Source organism: Myzus persicae, unplaced genomic scaffold (assembly GCF_001856785.1).
Source record: "Myzus persicae strain clone G006 unplaced genomic scaffold, MPER_G0061.0, whole genome shotgun sequence".
In the NCBI taxonomy this organism is placed as follows: Eukaryota; Metazoa; Arthropoda; class Insecta; order Hemiptera; family Aphididae; genus Myzus; species Myzus persicae.
In genome coordinates, this window is record NW_019100714.1 from 629,459 (window position 1) to 645,652 (window position 16,194).

Genomic DNA, 16,194 nt, shown 5'->3' on the forward strand with positions numbered 1-16,194 from the left:
CAACAACTATTATTAAGTACGACGAGCGCACACTCGACGACTACTACAAACACCGGGCCCGACGCGTTTCTGAACGACTACGACATGATGACTGCCGGCCGACCGTTTTTATACGCGTCATTGAGCCCGGCGTGGTAGTGGCTGCTTGTACCGCCGCGCGCACGCGCACAAGTAGCGCCGCACAGTCTCGCGATTTTATTATTATTATTAAATATTATTGCATTATTATCTCACAATATTGACATAATACTCTATTACGATATTTACAAAAAAGAATTCATTTCGTGATACAGGTATTGTATCATATTATTATCTGGATGATTTTTAGCACAACGATATTCATGAGGTCGACCAGGATATAGTGTGGGCGATCGTTATAAATTGGCTCTAATAATATTAGGTAAATTTCCTATCCTATTTCCTATCCCTGTTTGACATTTTATTTCCGTTTGATAGGACTTTTTTTTCTTGGTCTTTATTTTCCGGAGTATTTTACCGTTTAGCATCACGGACCTAATACGTTGCGCAATTACCGATATCGCGATAGCACGACAACAACCTACGATTGTTTACATGTATAATATTAATATAATATACTATAAAAACAGATAAACTGGTTGGACACGAATTAGTAGTTTTATTAATTTATAATAGTAAAACATTATGTAAAAATAATAAATATTGGTGCGAATGGGAAAAATAAGTAAACAACATGTATTTTACCCTACCCCCCCCCCATTCATCCATAAATAAATGTTGAATAAACAATACTTTAGGAAAATGTTTAGTACCCAATTCCTAACTTGCAACATTTTGTAATTTCTGCTCAACCCGTTTGCCCAGAAATATTTCGTTGGCGACTAGTGTATGTCCAGAGCCTAATTTACAGATTTTCGGGCCAGGGATTTAGATACAAAAGATACCTCACTAAAAGGTGTAAATTAAACAAAGTAAAAGTGGCAACGCAAAACTCACAAAAGCTCAACCTTTTAAAATACTATGGTCCAACGAATTTTATTGGCGAAGTTTTTGGTTCAATGTAAAATGCCAAACTTGATTGGTTAAAATTTGTTAACGAAAATAAATTATTTGAAGATTGCTCAAACTACTTATTTTACTACTGTAAACAAAAAAATGTTCCAACAAAATATTATGTTGGTAATTTATTAGACATTTTTGATTTAGCACTATAAAATTTTTTTAAATTATTTTTTGTCAGTATAGATCTTGTTTAAGTTAATGCTGCCCACTGTTTTAGTATAACAGAATAACAGTTTGTTTAAGAATTTCTTACCGAATAAAATATTATTATCTCCTTAAAAATTAATCACGCGTGACTTAGAACGCAAATTAAAATATTATGCCTTTTTAATCACTCTCGATTTTGCGTATTAGAATATTATACCTTTTGGATCACACCTATGATTAATAACTTGTGAGCGGTTATCTTTTGTGGATAGAAACCGAGACAGCACGTGGCATACCGTACAGCTCTGTGCATACTGGATAACCAGCATATTTCGCTGTTGGGAAAACGTGTCAATTTGTTTAATCATGGTTGTATACTCGATGCGGTTATCTCATCGATTAATTATTTTTTATCCAAATGAGTAGATTAATTGGAATAAATCATGCAAAGGTCTCTTTATATTATTGTAACATTGTACCTATAACTTAAGAATTTTTTTTTTTAAATAATTTATTTTACGAAATAATTAATAGTATAAGTTATAAAAATGAAGATTTATTATAAAGTATAATAAATCTTTTTATTTATTGTTACTAGTAACTACCCTCATTTAAATATAGTACATTATATATTTTTCTTTGACTGTATATTTACTAAAAACTGTTTTACTCATAATCAATATAAAAAAAAATAATTATAACACAATATTATTAATAAAAATGTTTCCCAAAATATTTGTTTAGTAATATTATCATTACAAAGTGACGCAGTGACTGAGAGAATTGACTTAAAAAAATTTCTGTATGATATTTTCGATTTATAAGTTGTTCCTACATACATATTAGTAATTAATAAAGTTACAATGTGATAGTCATTTTATTATTTGAGAATATATTTAAAATATTTTTCTTTACACATTTTAACAAAATGTATTGTAATACAATATTTCCTAGGAGTAAAAGTTAGTTTTAATTTATTTCTAAAATACCTGTTGAACATGTTGGTGGGTCAGGTGAATTGATGTAACATTGAAACAATTTGTTTGAGAGAGTTTCGGATGAATAGTTGTCATAGGATTGACTTGGGGAGGTGACTGATGAGCGTGTGTCATATTTTGGCGAGTATGAAAGTGAATCGTATTCTAGATTTGTCACAATTTTGCATACTTCGTATTTTGCTATAACAGCTAAATCATGTGGAAATTCGATTACCATTTTAGCCATATTATCAAAGAACAGTTCTATAGGATGCATTTTATTTTTATTCGGATCAATATTTTTTTTTATCAAATCCATTGTCTCTTCACTTTCTTTTTCTATGATCTCGATTATTTCATCTGTTGAGATGACACTCTTTTGATTTCTGATCTGATCTGATGGTCTAAATCATAATATATATCTCTATTTAGTATTATAAATAGTAAGACGAACAACCAACATTAGCAACATTTCTAAATAACATTTATATAAACAGATAACTTACTTCTCATCGTTAGGAATCCTTTTCAAAAAAGACATTTGCTCCATATACTCCCAAGATTTACTCTTTCCAATAGGAGAACCTGTTTTTTTCATATTTTCTTTTATTTTTCGATTATATAAATCTCTAATTGTTCGCCATCTTGTCTTACAGTCTGTGCATAAAAAAGTCATTTTAAATAATAGTTCAACATTTAATTACGAGACCTATTATTTAGGTTATTTTTTATTTAGATTTTTTCACTAGAATTTTACGTTGGTAATTATTTTAAGTCTAATTACTCTTGAAGTATACCATACTTTAAGTTAGAAATGTGTAACTATTTATACACAAAACTGGTCAGAACAAAATTTTAAAACTAGGTATTGTCAGCGATTATTGTAAAATATGAAACTATATCATTTGTTGTAGGTAATTAAAAGTCTAGTCATAATATTATGGCCTTCTATATAATATTTAAATAAATATTCATATAAATTAAATGTTGTGATGAGAATTGTGGATTTAAAAACAATTATTTTTTAAATTTAATCTTAATATTAAAGTAAGATGGTAAAAAAAATTTTTCTCAAAAAACATAGTAAGTCATAGAAAATCTAGTACAGAGTGAAGTGATATTAAATGTATGATATAAAGAAGCTGTCTGTTGATGTACACGATTTTCTCACAATAAACGAAATGCAAAATAATATGTCTTATTTCATTTACAAGTAGCATAACTTTTGTTTTAATGTACCGAATATGATACTATTTTCGTAATTGACTATCTAATGTAGTTCTCCCAAAAATTGTTTTAGAGAAATAAATATAAATTGTATGGTGTTTCAATCAGCTGATTAAAATATATTGAAGCCGAATCAATGGATTCTGTAGTATTCAATTCTAAATAGTTCTTTTTGTCAAAAAATAAAAGATTTTAATAGGATTTTGGAAGCCTAAGTAAAATCAATAAAGTACCTAACCTAAGTCTAATAAAAATTATTAAATACCAAAAACAGCTTAAAAGTAATACTCATATAATTTTATTTTTATCACATAAGTACTATGATAATAATATGTAAAACTATCTTCTTATAAAACAATAAAACGTACACTTAGTATTTATACCATACAAATTAATTATACTAATATATGCGATAAGCAATCAACAGCAGGCTTAGTAGGTATATTAGATTTAGATACGAATAAACGATTAACGTTCAACTACGCCTTGTAGTCTATGATAATATTTAGTAGGTACCTATCCTGTTGTTACTTTTAATTTTGTTTAATATTTATTTTTCGAAAAAATATAGAATATGGAAGTGTATGTAATTTAAAAATAAATGAATACATCTCCATCTTAAGTAGGTACTTAACAAAATATAATGATCTAATCAGACATTTCAATCGAGATTTACGTAATGAACAAAAATCACTTACCGCTTCTTTTGACAGTTTTCCCTATTTTTTGCCATATAAGATCACGTACAATCTTACATTTATACTCCTCCTGTGTTTTGTCATAAAGTGCGGGGTAACTTTTGACACATTCAATAAGCAATTTGTTTTCGTCTCTTGAAAATCGGCAACAATTTTTTACTTTTTTGGTTGCCATCTTAAACAAACTTCATGTCACGTAGTTTTAACACGAATGTTGTTTTCCATACGAGATCACAATAATTTATAGATTTTATGGAGTGGGTGTATTGGTACCTAAGATAAGTCAAAACTAGTATGTGTGATATGCCACTGCTTTATTGTTCAGTTACGTAGTTAAAATTCTTTTACGAGACACAAAATATGTTTCTAATTGCTATGAAAACCAATAGATTTAAAGTTAAAAATGAATTCACTGATTTTTCAACTATTCACATATACCTATTATGTTAGATTACATTTTTTAAGTTTGTATTTATTTCAATCATTATTTTATCAAGAGCTAATTAAAAAATAAAATAAAATAAAAACGTATCACTATAAAACCAATACATTGCAATACACCTGAAAAATACGTAAATATTATTTAGTCTAGAAACTAACTAAAAACGTAATCAACATAGTTTTATTATGCTAGTCAAATTATATTATTAACGTTAAACTCATAAAAGCTATGTGACAGTCGAAGGATCAAAATAATTAAGTACTCCTGCAATAAGCCCGAAAAATTATTTCTACCTGTACCTAATGCCACGATAACATCATACCTAACATTCAGTTTTGAACTCGCCAATCTATTTTGTTGAAATTTATCCACAAGTGCTCTCCACTAGGACGATAGATTAAGTTGTTAAAAAAAACAAATTTCACGGAACTTTCAAAAATCGGAAAAATATTTTAAATTCCAGTGAGAGCAATGCTTCTTTTTTCTTTGATGGAGACTTTGTGGACAATAAAAATGGTGAAGTCGGAAATCGGAATTCTATATCAAATAAAATCATATTTTGAAAACTCTTAAACAACAAAAGACATTCAAATGCACAACAAAAAAATATGTAATAATGTTTGATTTGTAAATTGAATGAGGAAAACGTAAACAAAAATTCATGAAAAAATCATATTTTGTTTTTAAATGATTTAATGTAACGATTACACGGATTTAAATAACTATAAAAATAATTATTCATATTATTTCATAGTCAATTTCTATACTCATTTCATTTGGTACCTATATTTCACGTCACAAAGTTACTAATTCACAAGTTGTTCGGCCAGCTGAAGTTTACGGATAATCAAATATCCAGGCTGACATCTCTCAAAGGTGGAACCTCTGATTACAACGTCGAAACCATCTTCAATCGGTCGACGGTCTATGTCAAGTCTAGTCTGACTATAAAATATATTGAGTAGGATTTTTGCTGATAAAACTATTATATGATTATTACCTATTATATAATTTGTTTTTATCAAATATTTAATCTATTTATTTTTTTACTTGTTTATTACATTATACTACAACAATAATGTAGTGATTGATGAAAAAATAAATTCACCATTTAATGACAAATAGCCAATAGGTACTTAAGTTGTTTTGAAAATACCTTTTTTAAGATTAAATATTTTTATCAAGGAACTACTCAATGAGATACCAAACCATAGTATTATCCTCACCTTAATAGATCTTATGAATGCGTTGTATAATGAAATAAATAATTTCATAATAATAAAAAATATTTTTTTATTAGATTAAATATATACATAGGTAATATTATACAATATTAACAGCATGGTATATTATATATTATTTAAATAATTAAAAAATACTCGTATTGATTGATAGGATAATATCAAAATAAGTTTTTTCTACAATATTTAATTGGTGAGTCCAATATAAGAGTAATACTTAAATTATATATGACTTAAAAATATTTCAAAGGTTCTCTAAAAAGTAAAAACTTTACAAGTACATAACAATTATTAAAATAGATAAATACACATAGTCTTATATTTTACAGTAAAAATCCTATAATTTAATCAAACAAACAATGTATCATATATTAAATCCTCAAATTATTTTTTTTTTTATACATTTAAATACCTACAATTATACAAGAAAATATTGATTTTTATGATCAATTTAAGATATAAGAGCATCAAAGGGTTAATCTAAGTGAAAACCTATTTTTTCATTTCGATTTTATAAAAAAAATAGTGTCTATTCACTACTAGGTACCTACTCCGTATTAATTTAAATTAGATTGTTATAACATAAGTTGGTACTGCAATTGCTAAAGTATAACAAAAATGCAATATATTTCCTTAGAAAGTATAAAAATGTATTATACATCACCAAATAACATCAAACAATTATCATTAAGTTATTTTATCACAAAATTCCTATAAATTGCAAAATTAAAATTGTACCATTATACTACCATTAGATTTTAGATTTCGTATTTCCGTAGAGACGAGCACAATGTATTGGACCAAAAGAAAAAAATTAAAACACCTCAAGTTCCTGGGTCTGACTCATCATAAAACTGTTAATTCAAATTATACGATTGACAATATTTACTTGAGGGAGTTGCAGATGAAGGTGAGTAGTATTCCGATGCAGGATATCTTGAGGGAGAGCAGGAAACAAAGGCTTGTCCATGAGCCTTTGTATCAAGTGAGCGATATTTTAAGTCTATCAGAATGCTATTTATCTTTAATTGTGCCTCTGAAGCTAGAGCTGGTGGAAGGCTCATAACCGTCTTTGCAAGACCCTCAAAAAAAATTTCTACTGGATGTTTTTTGTTTTTTGTTTCGAGCAATTTATTCAGAACTTTCCTTCTTTCCTCACTATTTTTCATTATAATCTCAATGAATTTGTTATTTTTTAACGGACATCTTAAAGTTGGAACTATCTGGTCTCTTTGAGCACATTTATCATCTACAGCCGCTTCTTTGGCATTAAATTGATCTTCTGTAGCCTGAACGGAAATTATTGGTTGTGTGATATCTGCAGGTGAAATCGAAAAGTGACTATATAATAGTATGAGATAATCAATATTTATTAATTAAAATAGCAAAAAAATATTAATAAGAAAAGATGAAATATTTTTTTTAATTATTTACTTTTGTTTGTTGATTAACGTCGTATTTACAAAAGACATTTGACTATAACTCTCCAACGGAACTCCGGTTAAAGCATACGTACCTATTGCAGGTATATCCATTTCTCCCGGTTTTCGAAAATTTAAAACTCAAACTCCAACCAGGTAAACGACACGGAATTAATAGTTTTTAAATATTTAAATTGTGAAAAAAATCGGATGTTATATCAATGCGTATGCCGCGCGCAGAAATTATAAAATAAATCGAGTACAACAGGTTTCCGTAGAATGAACTCCAATATCACTTCTATTTTGTTTTATATATGGCATGTGCACATGTCACGTGTATTGCTATGTGTTTTCTGGAGGAGGAGTGGACGCGCCAATCATTATCAAATCCGAAATTATCTCATAAATTCCATTTTAGTTTCGAATATAATTTTAAATAACTAGATACTCGTCATTAGTTGTTCTAATTAAAAATTGATTATACATGATGAGTGACAGTCCCATCAACCCACTTAAACACTATTTAAGAATAATAAATATTTTTTTAACATAATATTAATTCACTTAAAACATTACTCATTTTAAGTGTACCTACCTATAGAAAAACACATAAATAGCAATTTTTATGTTCACCCCATTGTAATATTTTCGAAAAAAAAAAATTGATTATATTAAAAATTGTCTCGATGCCTATATTTTGTTTATACTTTTCTCAGAGATATTTATGAAAAGTTCATGTTAACTGAAATCTATTTATTTGTATGAGTATTGCTTATATATTAAGCTAGGTAAGTACTTAATACTTTGTATACTCCGTTATCTCCGTTATAATCGTGTAACCTTTTCACTAAAAAATTGAATGAAAAACTCTGTAACATTTTATTAATAATATATAAATTTTGCAAAAAAAAAATATTAATACCTCATAATAGACTACAAGTTAATATTTTTAGATATTTGTTTACATGGTCTGTCTTTTATTAAACAAACACCATTTTAAAAATATATATACTTAAGCTACCTTTCTAAAATATTTCAATAATGAAAATATGTTATTATCTGACTCCTAAAGTCCTAAATAGCAAAAAGAAATTCGCATGGAATATTCAAGTCAACGATTATTTCACCCCTATAACAAAGATTAACGACGAATATACTGAATTTTTGGAAAATATATTTTGTTCAACAAGAATTTATACCAATAAAAAAAGAAACTTAGAAAAAAATGCGTCTAGAAAAATTTGCTTTCGTTATTTGTTTTTAACACCTACGACCTACTTATGTGTTTTAATTTCCGGTGATTAATATGACTTTGACTATAGTATAGCCATGAAGTTGGTTTTTTCATGCATAGGTAATACACGTGTGATTGAGAAAATCTGGAATGAGTTAAGCACGCGTTATTTTAGGCACGTGGTTCTAGTATCTAGGTACGTCGTACGTGCTCCGCCGTGCAGTCTACGTGCATTCTATGAAAATTGATGGTATGTATATCGCTCAAAACGTATTTTATGCTCAGTGAAATTTACAAGGTTAATGTGCCTAAAATAATATATGACCATTTTTATAATAATATCATGTAAATAAACGAAATAATTAATCTTAAAGTTTTAAATGCGTAACACCCATATCCTATTCATGTTTGTTTCCGTAAATACGGCATAGGTACGGCTGATTTTCTAATATACACTATTTGAGTACTAAAATATAATTTATGATTATCAGCTCTTACATTGACAAAAAAGGTAATCTAAAAGATCTATCCCCCTCTTACTCCTCCTGTTTAACCTAATATATATGTATCCTAAACACTGTTTGCAAATTAATACAATGTATTTAGTATGAACAAATAAGAAATATAACCTATATAAATCAGACTGTGAATTTTGTCTAAGATTTGACATGTAAACAACAAGAGTAAATAACCACCACCACCACCACCACCACCACGTCAATAAATCCATAGGCACTGAAATGGACATGAATGAATACGTCATGAAAAGCGTGTCAAATAAAATATAATATTCACAATCGAGATAAATCACGTACGTACCGCCTACATGTGGCACGTGAACCTCGAAAATCCGTATTATGTTTCTCGACCGTTATTTATCCCAAAAAACGGTTGTCTCACCATCTATAGTCCTAATGCCCGACATATGAGTGACATAATATGTCATTTATCAGAAGTAGGTCTTCAACCCGCGGCACATGTACTAGCTTATTTGCGATTACGTGTTAGTCAACCAATAAGTATAACCATGAAATCATTGTTTTCTTAGTTTTTGACGAAAATCAACCTTTTCTATTTATGTTAAAGTGGTCACTGATCAGTTTACACGCGCTCGAGAATATTGAACCACAAAGGATTTCAAACGCTTTCAAAATATGATACCGATTCTAAATAAAATAAAATTATAGTAGACGTACTGCAAAATTGATGATCGATTGTTTTGCGTTTTAGTTGCCTTAATTTGAAATGGGTACAATATTATAATACTATGTTTTTACACCGCTGTAACTATATTAACGTTATAATGACAATTCAACGTTAAAACGTATAGTTAATTTTAGAATTTACGAAGATTGAATTAAAATAATAATAGTTTAATTTTCATGACTTAATAGTATTAATGTACACTATACCCTAGTCTTTTAATTCAATACCTATATAATATAAACGGATAAGTGATTTTTAGTTTTCAATATATTTTCCTTTTTATAATCTTATCAGGCTCACAATTTTTTAACATTTATCTCCAAAGTCTTGACAATTGCAAAAACAGGGTGATATTAGGTTAGGTAACTGGCTAGGACAGTAGGCGAATTATGTAGTGATATTATACACAGTCAAGTCACTTGACTCAAGTGAGTAAGATAAATAAACATCCTACTATTACTACTTATATTAAATATAAGCATACAAAATCAAAATATTACCAGTGGTAAATCAAAACATTAATTGGTTGGTAGTATTAAGAACTTGACTTCCAAAAATGACTAGACAAACCTGTACAATTAAATTAAATGATTAATTTATCGGAAATTTTTTTTGAGAAAACACTCAGAAAACGAAGAATATTGATCGACTGAGGCATATTTATCAGATGACAGAGAATAAGTTTATAAAGATCTGAATGATAATTTCGATCAATCCTTAAATGATCCTGAGAAAGACAATGTTTAATATATGTTTATGATAAAAAAAACTTTTATAAAAATATGTTATAATGAATTACTACGTTGATCTGATTTAGTTGGTTTTTGCAAATCTTAATGCTCATTATTTATAGAGAAATGCACATATAAATAAGCAATTTATTCCATTGTATACAGCACAAAATGTTCAAAAAAAAAAATTTAATTTTTTATAATTAAGTCAAATAAAAATAATGTTTTTAATTAATTGATACATTTAAGAATTTACTAACCAGGACGACCAAGTGAATAAATTGGCCAGTGCCAGAAACGATAGGATGTTTTGGATAGGATGTATTATTTTTTTTATAGAAAAAAAAATGTCTGGAGGAATTGATAAAATCCCAATTATTGTAATCTAATGTTTTTGTTTAATTTTTATATTTTTCACAAGTATAAGTTAGCTCAAGTGAGGTTTAAAACCGATGTTAAAATCAAAAACTTGACGTATAAAATAATATTTTTTCTACGAAACCCAAATAAACAATTTCAGAAAAGCGTTGTGAATTCAAATCTATCTTTAGTTTTCATTATTATTATTATTTTAAGTTTTTATTCGTCGAATCTTTATTATACTCTATACTACTAACCTTATAATACTGACAGAAAATAAAAATGAAAATTAACTTCTGAAAATGCATACATACGCTTTGTGTTACGTTGGGTGCCAAGAATAAAACGAATTACCATAAGATATATAAACACCCACTCCTCATAATAATTGTGCTCCCCGTATATGAATTATACGTCTTGGCTACATTTTAACTAGCATTGAGGTCTAATCTATATAATACACGTCTCGTTTTGTGTATGAATAATATTATTCTAAGGAACTACTCGTAACAACTATAGTATGCAATTCATAAACCTACCACGAGACTATAAGTTATTAACTTTTTTCCTAATAATAGCGGCATCACATAGAACTAACTACCTATATAATACCACAGCACAGTTGTTATACTAAATAATAAATATTATTTTCATGGTTAATATAACGTTTATATACCTACAACTGACGCGTGCACAGAAATTAGCCTTTCTACAAAGTGTTATCAGCTGTACATCGCGATACAATTAAAATAATTATCATAATAATATTATACACAATAATAAAAGGTTATTTTTTTGATTACTGAGATGATAATCCAAGAAGCACACTCTAAATTCATCATCCTTAGCGATTCATTAAGTAATATAAAAAGTCTAAAAAAAACCAGTTCAACCCCGGTGATATTGCATCTAAAATCCAAAACAACCTCAACAAAACTTCCGACTCAGGCAAACATAATATCATCATTATGTGGATACCTAATGGACACTCAGATATAATAGGCAATGAGATGGCCGATGAACAAGTCTTTATAGCAACCCACAATAATGAAACCCCTTAATAAACTAAATGTCATATGATGATTCAAAAAAATACATAAATTAAGTCACAAAAAATAAACGGCAAAGCATCTGGACCAGACAAAGCACCAAACTTAAAAAGATTATAAGAGATATTTTCCGTTGGACAAACCCTACTCTCAACCTCAAAGAAGATACCATTCGCAACCGTCTCCGAATCGGAAGCACCCGAATCACCCACGGTTTCCTGATGGCCCGAGAAGACCCTCCCCCCCCCCATTTGAATAACCTGTGGAACTATCTTAACAGTCAAACATATTATAGCCGACTGCTTAATGTTCAATCAGGAACGGTACGAGAACCAGATTTCCATCCACCTAAGGACCTCACTTGGACCTGATCATGAAAAAAACCGGCACATGATCAACTTCATTAAACAAACAAAATTATTCAGTCCTCTATGAAAATAAAATGTCACCCAATTAAAAATCCTCACTGTATGTAATAATCACTTCCTAAAATCAATAACTGTAACTAAAAAAATAAATTACAAAACAATCTCTAATATGACTTATTTTGTACGGTGTTTATAGTGAATTATTTTAAACCATTATAAACAGTGAAGTTTATGTTAATTCAATACTTCAATTTACCGTAGTCTTTATTTTAGTTTTTCAGACTATTGTCCATTAGCATACCTGCAATAAAAAAGTATTAAATAGTGAAAATTAATTTCTACTCTCTATAGGCACTGTTTATAAGTTATAGTGATTAATAATTATTAAGATAAATAATGATAAAGAAAATGTATAAAGAAAATCAAAGTAATGTACAAGTGTACATAAGTGGTATATCAGTATATAACACGCTAAAGATACTTTTTATCACACAATTGCCTCAAGTAAAATGCGTGTATGTGTGGGTGATGTGTGGTCACATTCAGACTGTCTAATTTAGACTCTAAATTATAATAATTATAATATTTAGTATTTATCTATAATAATGGTACCTACATAATAATATATTATAAAATTATTTTTATCGAAAATAAAATAATGTTATTATAATCAACATAAACATAAACAGTTTAATAATTATGAGAAATATTTTATGATATCAAGTGTGGGTATAATAAATAAATATAATCAAAAAGCATTTGAATAATGTTTTCATTACTTTAAATATTTTATAACTATAAACAACAATAATGTAAATGTAAAAAACATAAAATGAAATTACCTTCACAGAGTATAGGTACCTACCTATTAATAATATTTGTATAGACGAAAAATAAAATAGGTATCTAAATATTTTATAACCGATATACTTTTGTAAAGATTTATTAATTATGATATTATGTTAGATATCAAATAAAATTAATGACACTTGAAAGACTAAATGTTTCAATAACCCTCAACTACTGCTGTTATTATATTTTTTTGTGGTGCGTACACGCGTACTTGACCGGTACATCGCATAATTACCACAAATTCTTGGACTAAGTTTCTATATGCATTTTGGCATTTCGAGCACATCGAGTCCACCTGCAATATGATATGGCCACATGGTTAAATTTGGAACTGACCGTTAAATATATTCTCCGAAAAGTGTCGAGTACACGATTTGTTGCGGATTATTTTGTTTCACCTGTTTTTCAACCGAAACCTCGACCTTAACCTTTAAAAATATGAACACCATTGTGCCAAAATGATCATTAGCTCGTTGGTTAAAATTAATGTATAATAAACAGTTCTGCCAAATGTTCAGATGTACTTTAATAGTTATCAAAGGAAGGTGTTCATTTTTTTTTAACTTCCCTGTACGTCATATTAAAATAATATCATTCTGTCTAATATTAAGTTGCTTATTTATTTTGTTGCATACCATACACTTTTAATAATTCATTTCATAGTAAGTAAAATTTAAAATGTAGATAAAAAAATCTATTGGTTACAAAATAATATTTATTTTATTTTTTACATTTATCACATTTATTATAAATTATAATTCAAATACATTGATTTGCATCTATAAATTTGCACTCCTTGTAAATCATTAGGTAATATATTAAATACATGAATATATCATTATAGTAAGACAATGATATTAGAATAAAACCATTTAAAAGTGGTAGATATTTAAGTGGCTACCCCACCTATACTTGAAATTGTGCAAGTATAGTAAAGATCAACTCTTTATTCAATACTCAGAATCTTAACGAGTGTATTATTGAACTATCAAATTTAAAAATGGGGGATGGGGTGAGAATAAGTGCTAGGTGAATCACTATGTGTATATTTTTTTGATAGGTTATCAATTAGTTTGTTGGATGTTTACAGTTTTCAATTTGTCTTCTATTTCTGGTAATTCAATGCTTATATAATATTATTAAATTATACTATACTAATTATCTGCAACATGATACAGCAAAGCATAGCTACAAATATACAATAATACGAGTAAATTTTAATTTTCAATCAATTCCACGACGTCTATCACTAATCAAATTATTTATAACCCTATCGGATATCCATATTCTAAAACAAACACTTCTCAGAGAAGAGGAAAAATAGTCGTAAAACCTCGACCACACCTGAACACATACAGTCCGTATAATAAACATAAACACTAGAACATATGCACTTCAGTTTGAACGTGTTCAAGTGCGCTTCCAAGCTATAAATAGATAGATAACCTAACCAAACCAACTACTGCAGTGAAATGATAACTTATTAACAAACTATACATTTCTGTGAGAGCTACGAATTTGCATATATATATTCAAATAATATGCTCATAAGTGTCGAGATATTATAGATATTATACTCATATTTTGAGTTGTTTTTTTATCATGATTTATAAATTATAGTTATTTTAATTCATATAGTTTATTTTACATAGCAGCATTGTACAATGCCATTTTAATTCAGTCAAACCTGATAATTACTTTATGAGAATCTATTGTATAGTACACTTATCAGAAATACATTTCAAGTCAATTACTTAAAATACATTATAAAAATGTTAATAAACGCTGACCACTTTTAAATTTTGCGGCCATTGCACACTCACATATTGTAGTATATATAGCCAGATACTATAGTTTTATTTCGGGAGTTCTCAAATCTGAGAAACGTGACTGTTTCCGTCAGAGACGTTCCTTTGGTTGCTTCCCGCCATTAAAAAAAAGTATATCTATAACGAATGCGGGAACAAATGTGTCCGGTCGGGTATATAACTAGGCGTTGGCACCTTACGAATTTCCGCGAAAAGTTTTTGTTTTCACGGAACTCTCGTAACCCCTTGCCAAAATATAACGGTGCGTATATATAATATAACAATTAATAATATTATATTATTAAAAAGAATGAAAGATAACCATGATGATTTATATACTCCTATGATTGATGATCATTATAATAATATATCATAAGGTCAGAAAACCAAAAGGTGCCATCTCAAAATATCAAATTGTTCAAATTTATCAAAATAGTTTGAAAATTTCAAATCCCGATTTTATTATTCGCTACCATATGTATGTACAGAAATTGTCGAGTTATCATAATTTATACTGAGCAGCTCTAATAAAAGAAAAATGTTCTAACTATTTATCATCTGACCTTTATCATCTTCTTTTGTAATGAAGGATTTGTAATACCTAATTTTCAAGTACAACTATTAACAAAGGCGTTCTGCATTATATCTTGACACTTTTACGGTAATTAAATGATGATAAACAAATTGTCAGCCAGAAACCTGGTTTTGGAGATCCTTTTGATATTAGTACATTAATACCTAAACTATGTTTTTCACTTAGAACTTTTTTTGTTCTGAATTAAATATAGGTATAAATTTTCCTAGAAACAAAATTCTGTTACCTATACAAAAGAGGACCTGTTCCTTTGATTGATATTAGAACCTTGATAATATTAAAGTAGTTGAAAGCTCATAGATAAATGTTGTACAATAATTAATAATATTGTATTATCTTATGAGTTATTATATAGTTGACACAATTAATATAAATAATATAATAATAATGGGGGACGAGGTGACCGAGTGGTCTGACTCTTCCGCAGCAACACAGCCGGTCGCAGTTCGATCCTCGGAAACCGGGCGGCATTTTTCTCCGGACAAGTCGCGGTGACCGGAGAGCAAGTGCTGCCATCCCCCACCCCCGGGGCATGGCAGAAACCTACGGGTGCCCCATTCGAAATTCTGCCAAAACAAACACACACGTGTTCCCCCCTACCGTACCAAAAACATACAAACCATCAATACAAAAACCTACAGTACCTACTAATAGCTAATGGCCACAGTTGCCGGGCTCAGGATCAATTAAAAAAAAAAAAAAAATATAATAATGATTTTTGTTTTCAATGAAATAATTAATCGGCGATTCGGACAAACATTATCAGTTATCATTTACCCATAACTATTAATGTGTAT

General features: G+C 28.6%; 2 protein-coding genes across 2 annotated transcripts; both read right to left on the bottom strand.

The window, feature by feature from the left end:
• Window positions 1–2,108: 2,108 nt before the first annotated feature.
• LOC111042606 lies at window positions 2,109–4,327 on the bottom strand. The gene is made up of 3 exons (XM_022327268.1): window positions 4,091–4,327; window positions 2,672–2,822; window positions 2,109–2,569 (listed from the first exon to the last, which is right to left on the bottom strand). Exons 1-3 carry the CDS (start codon window positions 4,263–4,265, stop codon window positions 2,158–2,160), a joined length of 738 nt encoding a protein of 245 aa, XP_022182960.1. The 5' UTR covers window positions 4,266–4,327; the 3' UTR covers window positions 2,109–2,157.
• Window positions 4,328–6,181: 1,854 nt separating this feature from the next.
• LOC111042616 lies at window positions 6,182–7,548 on the bottom strand. Its single transcript, XM_022327287.1, has 2 exons — window positions 7,208–7,548; window positions 6,182–7,114 (listed from the first exon to the last, which is right to left on the bottom strand). Exons 1-2 carry the CDS (start codon window positions 7,306–7,308, stop codon window positions 6,631–6,633), a joined length of 585 nt encoding a protein of 194 aa, XP_022182979.1. The 5' UTR covers window positions 7,309–7,548; the 3' UTR covers window positions 6,182–6,630.
• Between the last annotated feature and the right edge of the window lie 8,646 nt (window positions 7,549–16,194).

Coding starts and splice junctions, on each gene's coding strand:
- LOC111042606 (XM_022327268.1), bottom strand. CDS start 4,265: ATGGCAACCAAAAAAGTAAAAAATTGTTGCCGATTTTCAAGAGACGAA. Junction 2,823..4,090: donor GAAAACTGTCAAAAGAAGCG/GTAAGTGATTTT, acceptor TTTTATGCACAG/ACTGTAAGACAAGATGGCGA. Junction 2,570..2,671: donor AGGATTCCTAACGATGAGAA/GTAAGTTATCTG, acceptor ATTATGATTTAG/ACCATCAGATCAGATCAGAA.
- LOC111042616 (XM_022327287.1), bottom strand. CDS start 7,308: ATGGATATACCTGCAATAGGTACGTATGCTTTAACCGGAGTTCCGTTG. Junction 7,115..7,207: donor ACGTTAATCAACAAACAAAA/GTAAATAATTAA, acceptor ACTATTATATAG/TCACTTTTCGATTTCACCTG.